Source organism: Microcaecilia unicolor, chromosome 5, assembly GCF_901765095.1.
Source record: "Microcaecilia unicolor chromosome 5, aMicUni1.1, whole genome shotgun sequence".
In the NCBI taxonomy this organism is placed as follows: domain Eukaryota; kingdom Metazoa; phylum Chordata; class Amphibia; order Gymnophiona; family Siphonopidae; genus Microcaecilia; species Microcaecilia unicolor.
The window spans coordinates 131,514,807-131,532,752 of NC_044035.1; the positions used below are offsets into that span (position 1 = coordinate 131,514,807).

Consider the following 17,946-nt stretch of genomic DNA (forward strand, 5'->3'; position numbering starts at 1 on the left):
GTAGGTTGCAGTAGTCGAGGCAAGAGGTGATGAGAGAGTGGACGAGAGTTTGGGTGGTGTGCTCAGAGAGGAAAGGGTGAATTTTGCTGATGTTATAAAGAAAGAAGCGACGGGTCTTGGCTATCTGCTGGATATGCGCAGAGAAGGAGAGGGAGGAGTCGAAGATGACCCCGAGGTTGCGGCCAGATGAAATGGGGAGGATGAGGGTGCCATCGACTGAGATAGAGAGTGGGGGGAGAGGAGAAGTGGGTTTGAGTGGAAAGACAATAAGCTCTGTCTTGGTCATGTTCAGTTTCAGGTGGCGGTTGGACAGGAGTGGCACGGGAACCCTTAATGCCACCTAAATAGGTGGTGGTAAGGGCTCCCGATGGTAATAGCAACATGCTTTTTTTTTATATATTTTTTTTTATTTTTTATTTATTTATTTATGTGATTTCAATAATACAAACAAAGAATCATTTGTAAGGCAATACAGAGAAATTATATAAACAAAAAGTTACATCATAGATTAATGAAACATTTGTATTTACTCTTCCTCAGACCACCATAAGTGGGGGGAGAGTGGTTTTATAAGTACAACTCAGGGAGTATGTAACACAAGCAAACTTTTATCTCTAAGGCTAATAATCCTAATCTTCATCCCTATACATCATCGCTGAGAATTATTGTATCGTTCAACTAGAAGGTCTTTTAGAGTCCAGAAACGTCTTTAATTGAAGTGGATCAAAAAAGATGTATTTGATTCCAGATAGGCGAATTAAACATTTACAGGGATAGGCCAGCATAAAAGTTGCTCCCAATCCCTTAACATCATTCCTCAAAAGTAAAAACTGTTTCCTCCTTTGTTGTGTAATCTTTGCAATGTCTGGAAACATCCAGACTCTCTGGCCACAAAATAATTTTGAGGAATATTTAAAATAAAGTTTCATCAACAAATTTATATCTTGTTCAAAGACTAAAGTCATAATTAAAGTTCCTCTTGTTGTAACATCTCCCATAGAGTCTTCCAAGAGCAACATGCTAATGGGGAAATTAGTGTGTGGCCATTTTAAAAAAAATGACTGCATCCATTTTTCAATGACACTAGAAAGTGGTCGAGCACACAGCAAACCTACATGCTAATTGCAACGCCAGCTACGGCAAACCTGCACGCTAATTGCAACGCCAAACACTTTCTAACACCCCTTAGTAAAAGGATCTCTAAGGTGGAGACATGTATGTACACACAAAAGGACAAACTGCCACATACATGAACATTTTAGCATGTAATAGGCCTCTCCTATTGAACTGAGACTAAAAAGGAAGAAGCTCATGTTCTATCTTTGCTTGGTACCCGACCTCAGACAGGGCAAATGTTGCCATAATGTGATAAGAAACAGTAGCATTTGGGCTTGACAATAATAATTGGGTTTAAAGTTAGTGAACATTGTAACATATTGTACTTGTTTGCCTTTGGAAACTATTACCCCCTCCCTCCCTCTAGATGCCTGCTAATTGCTGAATAGCCACTAGCTTTGGAGGGAGTTTCTTGTTCAAGGGATAATATGTTTGTGTTTCTATCATAACAGAAGCAGCTTCTAGATGTTTTAGTCAGGAAGTAAAACAGCGAAATGTGTACTCAAATTTCTGTTAAGGAAAATGGAGCCATTAAAATAATCAATGCTACAGGGGAAAACAGGAATCCTAAGACAGATGTTTTCGAGTTGAAAGGCTGCATACATTATCAGCAGATTTAGTGCTAGGAAGCTATGATAGGAGACAAAAGTGAGAGGACACTGTGAATAGAGTATCTGTATTACTAAAAATATCATTAGCTTTTTAAAACTATCCTCTCAACAGTCAGTTCAGATCTTGAGTTCTTTTTTTTCTCTCTTCTTCCTTTTTGTGGGATTAAATTTTAGCACAGAAATCAAGGGTAGCTGCCACCAAACTTGATGCTATTTGACAGAATTTGCTTCTTTTATTTTGCTTTTCTTTTCATCTTCCCATTCTGCTCCAATAAAAGGCCATTAGACTCAATCTTACTCTCTTCTACTTGTTCTAGTGAGAGAAGGGATTGTAGGTTTAGGAGGCAAGGATAGATTGGGATTGGAAGAGGTAGAGAATGTTGGACACGCAAAGAAAATATTTATATGTTGGTTGAGTTGATATTATTAAAGCTACATGAAGTACTGCTTAAACTTAACAGGGGACCTTCCCATTATAAAAACTAGGGGGAAAATAGGGGGGGAAAGAACCAAAAATACTGAGCTGGCGGGCAATGGTTGAGCTGTCTATAGAACCGATTGCCCAACTGAGATGTTGGTTAAACAAGGAGAGCATGATCTAGAGGAATAAGACCTTGCCACCATCTGTAATTGGTGGGATTTAAAGATTAAGCTCCAGATGAACTAAGGGACTAATAGAATCTATGGACTTCTCCAAGGAGCAAGAGGAAGAACAAAGCCCTGTTCAGGGAGGAGGGGAGACAAGAAGTGATTTTCACTTATTTCTTTGTTAGCACAGAAATCCATATCATAGGAGGGCTTTAAGAGTATCACAATTTTCCACCTGGAGGTGACTGATGAACCAGGATCTGTGGTTGGAACAACTAGTGATCCCGCTGGTGAAATCATACACGTCAACCCTGATGCAATGAATACTAGAGGGCTTCACAGATACCCAAGTGCTGTTCGTGTTCCCAACTGCAGAAATGTTACAAAGTATAGAGGGAGCTAAGATTGAATCACCCAGCCAATGCATGGAAGAACTGCATTGCTTTTTTATCATGATAGAGGGGATGTGCCTGGTTAACAGTGCATAAAGGGGCCTTTTTACAAAGGAGCGTTAGGTTCTACTCACATGCAGACCATGCCAAAATGAGACTACGGCCAGGCTACCATGCCCCCTGATGGTAATTTCAGATTTGCCACATGCCTGTAATGCCTGGATGATTTATTTATTTCATCCCATGCAAGGTGTTTCCAGCAGTAATCAGCAGTTGACCCATCACTGTAGGGTGAGATAAATAATACCTAGGGCAACAGGTACCCACAGATTACTTATACCAAGATTCCCTGATGCATAAGTCTGCCTAACAGACTCACTAGCTCTGTCTAGGGTGAGATACAGGAATCTTGCTTCTGGCACCTCTCCAGGTGTTTTGGTGTGTAGAGTGAAAAAGAAAGACACAGCTGATATATATATATATATATATATTAGCTTTATTATGGATAAGAAAATAAAAATACTCTGCCTAGCTTATGCAATAAAAATATCCCTTACTGATATGAGCACTACCGAAAATATATTGTCTAAACTACACTCTGATTATCTTGAGACTAAGTACGGTAATGATTAGAACAGTACAAATGATAACCTAATAATCCTTATGAAACTTATCACATCTTATGCAAAATACACATTAGCTGCTTTCCCTGACCAAGAGCTGACATAAACCAGTCGTACTTAGATAAAACCACTGCCTAACCCCAGACCAGGAAATATATCACTGTGATCTTACCACGCTGTCGTGATGATGGCTTCAGATAAGACCGGAGCAGAATCTCCCCAGACGCTATTTTAGCTGTCTGTGTCTTATGTAGTGCAGGTCTTTATCAGCCCACGTAGGTTCCCGTCACTCCTTTGGTTATCAGAGCCAATATCTCTGCCACAGGTATTTGCACCAGGATGCAGGTCACGAGGTTGGTATCATACAAAGGCTCTGGCTCCCCCCCCCCCCCCCCCCCCCGAGCCTTGCTGGATTTCTCAGGTCCTCTTACCAGTTGCCCCTCTTCCAAGGGTCTCCGACTCACTAACTTACTTCTGTTCCCACTTTCCCCGTACCTCTCGGTCAGGTGACGGTAGGAACCAATCAGGATCTTGTCCAGTTCAGTACATGGGCAAGAAGAGTTCTTTGTGTTGTGACCTTGGAGAATGGTAACTTCAGGAGCCATGTCTGCCTCCCTACTCTGTTCTCAGGGTGATAGAAGGGGGTGTTTAGAACACAGACTGTCCTTGGCTTTAGCAAGCCTGTCAGTGATTTTCTTCAAGCTGAAGCTGGATCTTGCTGACACAGAGATGTTGCAGCAGCCATCTTATTATACCAAGATGTCATAGGCTTGTATAGGCCAAGACCAGCTTAGGCTAGATCACAGGGAAATACCCCTACATCACCACGAATGTAGTATGTGAGCCCTTACTGCTACATCAATGAGTGGCATTAAGAACTCAGGTTGGTTTTAGGCTAATGCTGGTTTCAGTTTTGCCGCATGCCCTTTTCATGTTCTATAAAAAAAAGCCCTTTTTTGCAGATTTGGTAAAAACTGGCCCGACAAGCACCAAAAACATGCACCTACACTACCGGAGTACACTTTTTATTGTGGCTTAGTAAAGGACCCTAAAGACAGGACAGTTGTTTTGCTGTCCTAAGTTTATGTGGTTGCTTAGCTGGTTAATGGACTGAATATTGCCACTAACCAGCTAAGTTGACACTCTGCCCTAACTCTGCTTCCAACCTACCCCTAACCTATCCAGTTAGGGGATAGCCAGATAACGGGCATATTCACTGGTAGTAACTGGTTATTGGCTGCCAGCTCACTTGGCGGGGTTTAACTAGGCCCTTAATTTTTAGATAGTGTCTGAATTCTATGGAGGTAGCACATTACTTTCTGTCAATTAAGACTTAATTTTGCTGTTTATTAACAACGAGTCATCCTTTGTTTTGTCTGAGTTATTTTTTATTGTCTGTCAGTTTTGTCCTTATAGTTTCGTTGTAAGCATTTCTTTGTCTGTTGTATGTTACTTGTTAATCTATTATGTATATTAACCCTATACTCCACTTAGGGGCCCTTTTACTAAAGCTTAGTGTGTGCTAATGGACATTAACATATGCTAAGTGCCATGTGGCCCATATCTATAAAATAGGACATACAGCATTTAGCATGCACTAATGTCAGTGCATGCTACACTTTAGTAAAAGGGGCCCTTAGTCTAGGTTGACTACAGTGCAATTCTTTAACTGAGCACACGCAGTTACCTGTGCCTTGCACATGTAAATGACACCTTAATTGACACATGTGGAAGTGCATTATGTGCTTTATGGGAGTGCATAAGTGCTATAGCTAGCATGTAACTGCAAGTGGAGCATATATGTAGGTGGAGCATGGGTGGGATATGGACATGGATATGGATCTTGGCTAATAACTTTTGCTGAGCTGACGCTATAAGAAACACGGGGGGAATGTCCTTGAGACAGCCCACTATGGGCGAAACGTGCATGTCGGGCAGATGATCCCCTGGGTCCGACAAACTTGATAAATTGAAAAGATAAGTGATAAAAATATATATCCATTTAAATTAAAAGAAAAATAAAAGAACCGGTGAAGAGCTTGTTGTTATTGAAATCGTCTCTATCTAAAGGATAGCGATTTACATCACTGAGGTTCTGAAATAAATATATGATCAATTTTTGATGTTGAAGTATCTGTGTTATAAATTGTGCCTGTGTAAAAAGGATTCTACTATACTTAAGATCAAGAGGGTTTAAAGAAAATTCAAACTGGACTATATTATCATTAATGGGATATGGACATGTCATCTACTTGTGTGTGCACCTTATACAATCCTATAAGTTGCGCACTCTGTGCACTCAAGACATGCCAACTTAAGAAAGCCATAAACCTGGTTTAAGTGTAGGCCCTAAAACTGTTGGGGCATTGGTGCAAATGTGTATTAGTATTCGATAATGGAATTTTGGCGCTAAGATGCCATTATAGAATTGGTGCTCAGAAAAAGCCATTGAGGTTGCCAAGTTATACCCTTGCCCTCCTGCCCAGTTAAATTGTACTTATGGTCCCAGCCACCGATATTCAACTTGGGGGGGGGGGGGGGCGCAGTTCGTAGGCGGAGTCAAGGAGGAGCCAGTAGTTATGTGGGCACCAGCCATATTCAGTGCCAGTACCTGCATAGCTAAGCGGGCAGATATTACTGCACAAAAGGCAGTCTTGTCTGATTATTAACCGGCATCTGTATAACTTCCTGGTTGGTGGCTGACCTCAGATATTCAGTGCTGATGCCCTGATCTGACTTAACTCTGCCCATGGCTGACCACCATGGATATTGGTCCTGATATATCTAGATCTTTTAGGAGGCATTAAAAACACACAATTAATCCAAAATGTAATTGTTGATAAGGTTACCAAGTTGTTCTAATTCTACTGATTATGATTCTTACTTCCAGGTGTAGTCATTACAGCAAGAATGGCAATGTTCTGCACCAGGTTGTCATTATCCTGTCTAGAACTGGTAGTCTTTTATAGCTGTATCTTTCTTTGTCCTTTTAGAATGCCCATTCAAATAAGTTTACAATAGATCGGCACAGTGGAGTTCTTCGCATCAAAGCAGGAGTCAATCTAGACTATGAAAAAACAAGAACCCATTTTGTCACTGTTATAGCAAAGGTAATATGGTCAAAACTGGACTTGGATATGGATGACTTAAGGACCATTACATTTATACAAACAAATGGAAGCTCTATACTGAGGGAGATCCGAGGTTAGATCCCTCCTCTCCTGTGGTTAGTTTGACCTGGAAACATTGTAAAGGCAATATGCTCATATGAAGTGAGGGGGTGGTGAAGGATAGCTGTTGATATGGTATTATGGTAGCCCCTTACAGCATACAGTGGAGAGGGTCAAAGTACACAGCACAAGCAGTCCAGAAAAAAGCACAAAGAGCTCTCAAGAATGGTAGAAGTGTTCATTATTAATGACCTGACATGGGCCATGTTTCGACATAACTAACGCTTGCCTCAATCAACACTAGGTGTATGAGTTGTTGCTCAAAATGTGAATGTTGTAGCTCAACACAATAATGGTCCACTCTGGAAAAAGTGAAATGAGTGACTAGAACGGAGCAACACACTATAAAGTACCACTGAGGATACTCCTTGAAAGAGGCTTCCCTCCAGTCATCAGGAGAGAAAAGTTCCCTAATCCTCCCTGGTATGCTATCTGGGGCTACTAGGATGCAGAGTTGGAGGGGAGAAGAGAGAAAGGAGAAATTACTTTAAAAAAGTTATGTTTAAAAATTTATATTTAGAAATCTCTGAGATGTTTCCAGACTATTCACAAATAAAGATCAGACTCTCTATCTGGGCTTTACCAATAATGGCCTCTAATGACTAGTTAAAAATATAAAATTAAAGCACCACATTCTTTGATATTACTAAGGGTCCTGTTTACTAAGGTGTGTTAGTGTTTTTAGCACGCCTACACTTAGCGTGCGCGCTAACCATGTAGGTGCCTATAGGGATATTGTAGGCACATACATGGTTAACACGCATTAAAAACGTTAATGCGCCTATAACGCTGCTTAGTAAACAGGGCCCTAAGAGATGAAATATAGGAGTCGATATTCAGCCAGCAGCCCTCAGTGATTTGCTGTGCTGTTGGTTTTATGCTCAGAAATTCAATGCCAGGCCATGTCCAGGCTTTTGTGTTGAATTTCCGGGTTTCTGGAGACAGGTAAAGCATAGCCAGTAAGTGAGATATTCAGCATTTAACTAGCTATGGAGCACCACATAAAGATAGGACTGATTCTTAAGCAGTCCTATTTATGTGGATACCTTGGCCAGTTAAGTGCTGACTCTTCTCCCAGAACAACCCCAAAATAGACGCCAACCAGACATTTTTAGCAGTACTAATCAGTTAAGAGTCATTGAAAATGACCCCTTAGTCTCAAACAAGCTATTTAACTGGGAGCTTTTTCTGGATAGTTAAATCGCTTTGAATATTGACCTATAAATTTATAACATGTAAACATGTATTCTAAGCTAAACTAATATCAAATCATTCTTTTCATTGCATGGCTAACTATTCAGATACTTACTAATACAGTTGAGATGTAGATGTTAAATATAAAGAAAGAACGATATACACAATACAATTCAAATGACTTGTTTCTTTTTAATACCTCACATTTCTTTCTTATGATAAAAGGGAAACTTCCATGAAATGGAGGATAAGCCTGACTATCAAACCCCCTCCACCCTCCACAATGTTCATCATCTCTCTCCTTCCCTACCTATTAAATCCTCTTTCACTCCCATAGTGTCCATCATTTCTATTCTTCCCTGCCATTCAAACCCCCTCTAACCCCCAGAGTGTCCATCAGTTCTTCCCTACCTCTCAAACCCATCTCTACCCCATAGTGTCCATTTCTATCCTTGTCTACCTCTCAGACCCCTCTCCAACCCCATGATGTTCATCATTTCTCTCCTTCCACTAGGAAAAAGTGATTATAACATGATCAAGATTGAACTACTATCTGGAATGAAGCCACAAAGGAAATCTACTGTAGCAGCATTTAATTTTTGAAAGGGCAACTATAATAAAATGAGGAAAATGGTTAAAAAGAAGCTAAAATGATGAGCTGCAAAGGTAAGGACATTAAAACAGGCATAGACATTTTTAAAAAATACCATCTTGGAAGCCCAGACAAGATGCATTCCACATATTTACAAAGGTGGAAAGAAGAGAAAGCAACAGCCAGCATGGTTAAAATGTGAAGTGAAGGAGGCTATTAGAGCAAAATCAATGCCCTTCAAAGAATGGAAAAAGGACCCAAATGAAAAAAAATAAGAAGCAAAATAAGCACTGGAAAGTTAGATGGAAAGCATTTATAAAGAAAGCTAAAAGAGAATATGAAGATAAACTTGCCGCAGAGGCAAAAACTCACAGTAACAACTTTTTCAGGTACATCAGAAGCAGAAAGCCAGTGAGGGATTCTGTGGAACTGTTAGATCATGAAAGAGCAAAAGTGGCACTAAGGGAAGACAAGGCCATAGCAGAGAAACTGAATAAATTCTTTGCTTTGGTCTTTACAGAAGAAGATATACGTGATCTACCTGTACCAGAAATGTTTTTCAAGGCTGATGATGTGGAGGAACTGAAATAAGTCTCTGTAAACCTGGAAGACATACTGAGCCAAATCGAAGAGTAGTAAATCACCCGGACAAGATATCTGAAAGAACTCAAACATTAATTGCTGATCTGCTGTCAGTATTCTGTAACCTGTCATTAAAATCATCTGTAGTACCTAAAGCTTGGAGGGTGGTCAATGTAATGCTGATTTTTAAAAAGAGTTCTAGGGGTGATCTGGGAAATTACAGACCAGTAAGCCTGACGTCAGTGCCAGGTAAAATAGTGGAAACTATTATAAAGAATTAAATTATAGAACATAAATAAACATGATTTAATGGGACAGAGTGAGCATGGTTTCAGCCAAGGGAAGTCTTGCTTCACCAATTTGCTTCATTTCTTTGAAGGCGTGAATCGTGGATAAAGGTGAGCCAGTTTATGTAATGTATCTAGATTTTCAGAAAGCTTTTGATGAAGTACCTCATGAGAGACTCCTGAGAAAATTAAAGTGTCATGGGATAGGAGACAGTGTTCTGTTGTGGATTAGGGACTGGTTATTGGACATAAAACAGAGAGAGGTTCTGGAAGCAAAATTTAGGCTCTTAGGTAGAAAGCTGAAATCCAGATCCTCCAGGGTAGCATTTTCTGAAATGCTACCTGTGCCACGCGCAGGGCCCAAGAGACAGGCAGAGCTCCAGGGTCTCAATGCGTGGATGAGACGATGGTGCAGGGAGGAGGGCTTTAGATTTGTTAGGAACTGGGCAACATTCTGGGGAAGGGGGAGCCTATTCCGAAAGGATGGGCTCCATCTTAACCAGAGTGGGACCAGGCTGCTGGCATCGGCGTTTAAGAAGGAGATAGAGCAGCTTTTAAACTAGAAATGGGGGGAAGGCCGACAGTCGCTCAAAAGAGCATGGTTCGGGATAAGGTATCTTTCAAAGATATCACCATAACAGGGAAGATAGAGTATCCTGATAGTGAGGTTGCAAAAGAGATTGTAGTAGATCGGGTATCTTTAAATAACAATAAAAATCAGACAAAAGATTGCCAATTAATACTGTCAAGTACTAAGCATGATGTACTTAGGAACAACAAACATAGTTTGAAATGTCTATATGCGAATGCCAGGAGCCTAAGAAATAAGATGGGGGAGTTGGAATATATTGCACTAAATGAAAAATTAGATATAATAGGCATCTCTGAGACCTGGTGGAAGGAGGATAACCAGTGGGACACTGTCATACCGGGGTACAAATTATATCGTAGTGATAGGGTGAATCGGATTGGTGGAGGGGTAGCATTGTATATTAACGAGAGCCTTGAATCAAATAGATTGAAAATTCTGCAGGAAACAAAACACTCCTTGGAATCACTGTGGATTGAAATTCCATGTGCAAAGGGGAAAAGGATAGTGATAGGAGTGTACTACCGTCCGCCTGGCCAGGACGAACAGACGGATGTGGAAATGTTAAAGGAAATCAGGGACGCAAACAAACTGGGCAACACAATAATAATGGGGGATTTCAATTACCCGCATATAGACTGGGTTAATGTAACATCTGTACACGCAAGGGACATAAGATTTCTTGATGAAATCAAGGACAGCTTCATGGAACAGCTAGTTCAGGAGCCGACAAGAGAAGGAAAAATACTAGACTTAGTCCTTAGTGGTGCTCATGATCTAGTGCAGGGGGGTAACGATACGAGGGCCGCTTGATAACAGTGATCATAATATGATCGGTTTTGATATTGGCATTGAAGGAAGTGAAACTAGGAAATCAAGTACGCTAGCGTTTAACTATAGAAAAGGTGATTACGACAAAATGAGAAAAATGGTGAAAAAAAGACTGAAAGGAGCAGCTCGCAGAGTAAAAAACTTGCATCAGGCGTGGATGCTGTTTAAAAACACCATCCTGGAGGTTCAGGACAAATATATTCCACGTATTAGAAAAAAGGAAAAAAGACTAAACGTCAGCCGGCGTGGCTAAACAGTAAGATAAAGGAAATCATTAGAGCCAAAAACAATCCTTCAGAAAGTGGAGAAGAGAACCAACTGAAAGTAACAGGATAGATCATAAGGAATGCCAAGCCAAATGCAAAGCGGAGATAAGGAGGGCAAAAAAAGGACTTTGAGAAGAAATTAGCGTTGGAAGCAAAAATACATAGTAAAAATTTTTTAGATACATTAAAAGCAGGAAACCGGCCAAAGAGTCGGTTGGGCCGCTGGACGAAAATGGTGTTAAAGGGGCGATCAAGGAGGACAAAGCCGTAGCGGAGAAATTAAATGAATTCTTTGCTTCGGTCTTCACCGAGGAGGATTTGGGGGGGACACCAGTGCCGGAAAGAATATTTGAAGCGGGGGAGTCGGAGAAACTAAACAAATTCTCTGTAACCTTGGAGGATGTAATGGGTCAGTTCAGCAAGCTGAAGAGTAGTAAATCACCGGGACCTGATGGTATTCATCCCAGAGTATTAATAGAACTAAAAATGAACTTGCGGAGCTACTGTTAGAAATATGCAATCTGTCCCTAAAATCGAGTGTAGTACCGGAAGACTGGAGGGTAGCCAATGTTACTCCGATTTTTAAGAAGGGTTCCAGAGGAGATCCGGGAAATTATAGACCGGTGAGTCTGACGTCGGTGCCGGGCAAGATGGTGGAGGCTATTATTAAGAATAAAATTGCAGAGCATATACAAAAACATGGACTGATGAGACAAAGTCAGCACGGATTTAGTGAAGGGAAGTCTTGCCTCACCAATCTAATGCATTTTTTTGAGGGGGTAAGCAAACATGTGGACAATGGGGAGCCGGTTGATATTGTATATCTGGATTTTCAGAAGGCGTTTGACAAAGTGCCGCACGAAAGACTCCTGAAGAAATTGCAGAGTCATGGAATCGGAGGTAGGGTATTATTATGGATTAAGAACTGGTTGAAAGATAGGAAGCAGAGAGTAGGATTGCGTGGCCAGTATTCTCAGTGGAGGAGGGTAGTTAGTGGGGTCCCGCAGGGGTCTGTGCTGGGTCCGTTGCTTTTTAATGTATTTATAAATGACCTAGAGATGGGAATAACTAGTGAGGTAATTAAATTCGCCGATGACACAAAATTATTCAGGGTCGTCAAGTCGCAGGAGGAATGTGAACGATTACAGGAGGACCTTGCGAGACTGGGAGAATGGGCGTGCAAGTGGCAGATGAAGTTCAATGTTGACAAGTGCAAAGTGATGCATGTGGGTAAGAGGAACCCGAATTATAGCTACGTCTTGCAAGGTTCCGCGTTAGGAGTTACGGATCAAGAAAGGGATCTGGGTGTCGTCGTCGATGATACGCTGAAACCTTCTGCTCAGTGTGCTGCTGCGGCTAGGAAAGCGAATAGAATGTTGGGTGTTATTAGGAAGGGTATGGAGTCCAGGTGTGCGGATGTTATAATGCCGTTGTATCGCTCCATGGTGCGACCGCACCTGGAGTATTGTGTTCAGTACTGGTCTCCGTATCTCAAAAAAGATATAGTAGAATTGGAAAAGGTACAGCGAAGGGCGACGAAAATGATAGTGGGGATGGGACGACTTTCCTATGAAGAGAGGCTGAGAAGGCTAGGGCTTTTCAGCTTGGAGAAGAGACGGCTGAGGGGAGATATGATAGAAGTGTATAAAATAATGAGTGGAATGGATCGGGTGGATGTGAAGCGACTGTTCACGCTATCCAAAAATACTAGGACTAGAGGGCATGAGTTGAAGCTACAGTGTGGTAAATTTAAAACGAATCGGAGAAAATTTTTCTTCACCCAACGTGTAATTAGACTCTGGAATTCGTTGCCGGAGAACGTGGTACGGGCGGTTAGCTTGACGGAGTTTAAAAAGGGGTTAGATAGATTCCTAAAGGACAAGTCCATAGACCGCTATTAAATGGACTTGGAAAAATTCCGCATTTTTAGGTATAACTTGTCTGGAATGTTTTTACGTTTGGGGAGCGTGCCAGGTGCCCTTGACCTGGATTGGCCACTGTCGGTGACAGGATGCTGGGCTAGATGGACCTTTGGTCTTTCCCAGTATGGCACTACTTATGTACTTATAAATGGCCATTTCTCTCAATGGATGAATAGTGGAGTGCCACAGGGATCAGTACTGGGACCGGTGCTGTTTAACATATTTATAAATGATCTGGAAATCGGAACGATGAATGAGGTGATTACATTTGCGGATGACACCAAAATATTCAAGATTTATAAAACACATGTGGAATGTGAAAGATTGCAGGAAGACTTTAGGAAATTGGAAGATGGGCATCCAAATGGCAGGTGAAATTTAATGTGGACAAATGCAAAGTGATGCACAATAGAAAGAATATTCTGAATCATAGGGCCCTTTTACTAAGCTGTGGTAAAAGGGGGCCTGCAGCACCTGTTTTTGATGCGCGCTGAGGCCCCCTTATATCGCAGCAGGAATAAAAGCCTGTCTTTTTTTTTTTTTTTAGAGAAATAGCCATGCTGTAAGTGAACCACTTGCTGCGTGGCCATTTTATGAGGGAGCACGGTAAGGGCTCCTGTGAAAACCTAGTGGTAACCAGGTAAATAACAATGCTACAAAAATAAAAAAAAACTATGGTCCACGTTTACTAAACCACGCTATAGGCACGTTAGCTTTTTAGTGTGCGTTAATGCTAGAGACACCCATAGGAATATATGGGTGTCTGTAGCATTAGCGCACACTAAAATGTTAGTGCACTTACAGTGTGGCTTAGTAAATGGGGCACTATATTTGTAGTACCAGAAATGGCGCACCCTGGGGATGGGAACTACTGCCAGGCTGCTGTAGTAGCCCATCGGTAGTTCTGGATTAGCGAGTAGTAGGCCCGCATTGGGCTTTTCACTGCTTAGCAAAAAAACACCATAGTTATTTGATGCTAGGATCCACCTTGGAAGTCAGAACCTAAGAAAAAGATCTTGGTGTCATTGCAGACAGTACGCTGAAATCTTCTGTCCAGGCTGCAGCGGCAGCCAAAAAAGCAAACAGGGTGCTAGGAATTATTAGCAAAAGGATGGTGAGTAAGACTATAATGCCTCTGTATCGCTCCATGGTGCGAGCACACCTTGAGTATTGCATTAGGTTCTGGTCACTGTATCTGAAAAACGATATATTGGAATTAGAAAAGGTTCAAAGAAGAGTGACCAAAATGATAAAGGAGATCAAAATCCACTCATATGAGGAAAGGTTAAAGAGGTTAGAGCTCTTCAGCTTGGAAAAGAGACTGCTGATGAGAGATATGATTGAGGTCTACAAAATCCTGAGTGGTGTTGAAAAAGTAGAAGTGAATTAATTTTTTACTCTTTTAAAAAGTATAAAGAACAGGGGATACTCAATGAAATTACATAAATACTTTAAAAAAATAGGATGAAATATTTTTTCACTCAACAAATAGTTCAACTCTGGAACTCTTTGCCCTCCTCCTACCTTTACAACATTTTTTTCCTCCCCCACAATGTCCAGCATTTCTCTCTTTTCTTTCCCTCACTTCAACTACCAGTTCTTCAGCATTTCTCTCCTCCCCCCTTCCACCCATGGTAATCCACCATATATTGCCTTCCTTTCCTTCCCCCACCTCTTCAGCTTTTCTTTCCTTCTTCCCCATTATCTAACATTTCTTTCTTCCCCTCACCTATCACTCCTTCAGCATTTCTCCCCCCCCCCCCTCACACCCATGGTATCCAGCATTTCTTGCCTTTCTTTTTTTCCACCACCTTTTCAACATTCCCCCAACCACCCTCATGTGGTATCTAACATTTCTTTCCTTCCTCCCTTAGCATCTTTCTTTGTCCTCCTGTGCTAAATATAGATTTCTTATCACTTTCCCCCAGAAGGTGACACTGTAATCCTCCCAATAATATGGCTTCATGCTGAAGGCCTGCTGGCTTATACCTCTCCAAACTTCCTGTTTCAGAGCGGGGCGGAAGCCAACAGACCTTGAGCATATGCCGATGCTCAAGGACCCATGCCAGCTAGCCGCTAGTCAATTTTGTTAAGCAGATTGCAACATTGCTGCCTGGCGAAGAGAGGTAAGAAATCAATACTTAGCGCAGGAGGAAGAAGAAATGTTCTACAGATCAAGGTGAGGAAGAAGGAGGAAATTTTGGGAGTGCAACAGCACTGGCAGCTCCCCCAATGCCTATGCCTAAAGTGGCTGGTGCTGTTCCTTCCTTCCCACCTACCCACCCACCCTTAATGACATACCACAACCTATAAAAAAAAAACTCCCACCATCTTCTTTGGCCTTCTAGCCCAGTATCTGGTGGTTCAGTGGTCTTCAAGCAGGAATTATCCCCAGTTGCTTCTGTCCTGATGGTGCTTTTTCCAAAATGGCAACCTAATGGTAGTCTTATGCTACTACTGCTAGGGGTTATGTTTCCATATTAGACCACTGGACCAACAAGTACTGGGCAGGTGGCCCAAGAAGATGGTGGGAGCCCTTTGGCAGGATATGCGATGTCATTGGGAGTTGGAGGGCTTGATCGGTAGGTGGTAGGATGTCATTGGGGGTGGAGGGTTTCATTGGAGGTCAAGGGATATCATTGGGTTGGGAGTGAGGTGAATTGGCACTAGCACCTTTATTCATTTACTTTAGTAGTCAGTAACCTTCGAGATTGTTATGCTGCAGGTTGGTGACTCCTGTGTTAAATGCTCAACATTTACTGCATCTTGAAAACTGTCCGCCCCCTGCTCCCCAGCTTCCCAAAATGATTCTAATGAATATTTCAGAAAGCAAATTTTTTTTAATGCGCTGAGTTTAAGCAGAATATATATGTTTTGTTCCAGGATGGAGGTGGAAAGCTCAGAGGCAAGTACCAAGCATTTTCAACTACAACCGTGGCCGTAGTTAATGTGGAAGACATTCAGGACACACCTCCCATATTTATTGGCACTCCATATTATGGATATGTCTATGAGGACACACTGCCAGTAAGTACTTATTAATAATAAATTAGCTGTAAAAATGGACTGGCCACATTGAAATTGCCATAAGATATTATACTTCAGAACTCCCCAAATGAAAACCTGAAATAAACTTTTGATGAGCGTTCAAGCAATAAGATGCAGAAAGATTAGTTATTATCAGGAAGCAATCCCACCTCTGATGCATGAGGTGAATCAAATTGCTGTAATTTCCCCAGATGTAGCATACTCTCAAAAGCAATTCCATCTCCCGAGTGTCTTGTTGATATTATACAGATGTCTCTGTTATGTTTCATTAATAACACTAAAACCAAAGATTTCCTTTTGGGAATAGTTCCTATTCATATATATATATATATATATATATATATATATATATATATATATATATATATATATATATATATATTTAATTTACTTTGTTTTTTGTTAACCTTTCTCAAACATAATACAGGAGCAATGTGGAAAACAGCCTGTTCATTCAATTTGACTTGCTCCAGAATGTATATCGTTTGCTGTAAATCATTATTAAGGGTACACTACCATTCATTAGTGACCCAGAGAATTCATTAGTGACCCAGAGAAAACATACCAGTCTGCTTGGCACAAAGGTTTTCCTTGAGGACAGTGTCTCTCAGTGGGTTAGGTTAGCAAATTACATGACAGTAATGAACTTCACATCTAAGCCAGGGTATGTGGAATATGAGCAGTTTTTCTTTCTTTCTGTTTAAATGTTATGTCTTTTCTGTCCTTTTTATTTATGTTCAACTATTCCTCTTTTTTTGTCCTTCTGCACACATTGGAGGAAATTCTATATATGGTGTCTAAAAAATCAGCACGGAAAGCATTTCTGCCTAAGCGTATTCTATAAGCGGCATCTAGATTTAGGCACAGTATATAGAATATGCTTAGTTGATATCCCAGCACCTAAAACTACACATGTCCATTTACACCAACAAAAACATAGCATAAATCCCAGCACATAGATTTAGTCGCACTGGGCCATATTCTTCAACTACGCATGTAAATTTTGGAACACCTATGAAGCGCCCATTTTCCTGCCTATAACCATGCCCCTTTTTGCCTGCACACATTAGAAGTTAGGTGCAGTATGTTACAGAATGCACTTAGCGAGTTGTGAGCGTAAATAGTAATTATTGTTAATTAGTGCTCATTATTGCTTATTAAGTTCTCAATGCTGCTTACCTTGTTAGGCCAATTAAGTTACACACATTGTTATAGAATCTGCCTGGATTTCGGCGCGGATCTCTAGGAGTGCAATATAGAATCCATGGGATTGGGGGTAATTTTATAAAAGGGCACTATTTTATGTCTATTATATAAAGATACTGCAACATCTAAAAATATCTCGAATGAACATATTAGTAAAACACCATTATTAAAAATACATTTTTAAACTTTATTCTTATTGAAATGTTTTAGTTTTCCTTTTGGTTACAACTTTTAGATGTTATAAAGACGATTCCCCCATTTTACAGGCCAATGTTCCTGTACTTTGCATTGTTATTTCACAATGGAAGTGATCTACCAAATAGCATAGCAAATAATGTACCAAGCAAATGCCATCATTGCATTCTTGTGTTACATTAGAGTTGGAATAACGAAGAGTTATGTTGGTATTCAGCAGAGCTGAGTGAATCTCCAATGTACACCTGCAACCACTGCGTGTTAACGATTGTGTTGATAATGAGAGGAAAACCTCATACAACTGTGGCTCCGCCTGGTTAGTGTCAACCAAAAATAATTAGGGCTCACATTGAAAAAGTAATTGTAATACTTAGGTATTCAACAGAGGCCTTGTAACAAAAAAAGGCACTTTGAATTAGTTGTTATCTTTACTTAGGGCCCCTTTTACAAAGAGGCATTGATGCGAGCTTACCGCTTGCTAACAAGGAAGTACCACCAGGCTACTGCAGCAGCCTGGTGATAGTTCCCACCCTCAGTGCGTGTCATATCCAGCACTTGCCATGCGCTGCCTGATTACCACTGGGTTAGCGCAGAAGCCTTTACCGCCACCTCAATGGGTGGCAGTAAGGGCTCCACCCTGAAATGGCCACATGGCAAGTGCTTCATTTGCTGCA

At 41.0% G+C, this 17,946-nt stretch overlaps 1 protein-coding gene across 2 annotated transcripts in view; it reads left to right on the plus strand.

The window, feature by feature from the left end:
- CDHR1 (cadherin related family member 1) overlaps positions 1-17,946 on the plus strand; it is a 148,736-nt gene that overhangs the window by 60,458 nt on the left and 70,332 nt on the right. For both annotated transcript variants that reach the window (XM_030204878.1, XM_030204879.1), the window contains exons 7-8: positions 6,324-6,440; positions 15,707-15,850. In XM_030204878.1, coding sequence (XP_030060738.1) covers positions 6,324-6,440; positions 15,707-15,850 — 261 coding nt within the window. The remainder of the gene's footprint in view (positions 1-6,323; positions 6,441-15,706; positions 15,851-17,946) is intronic.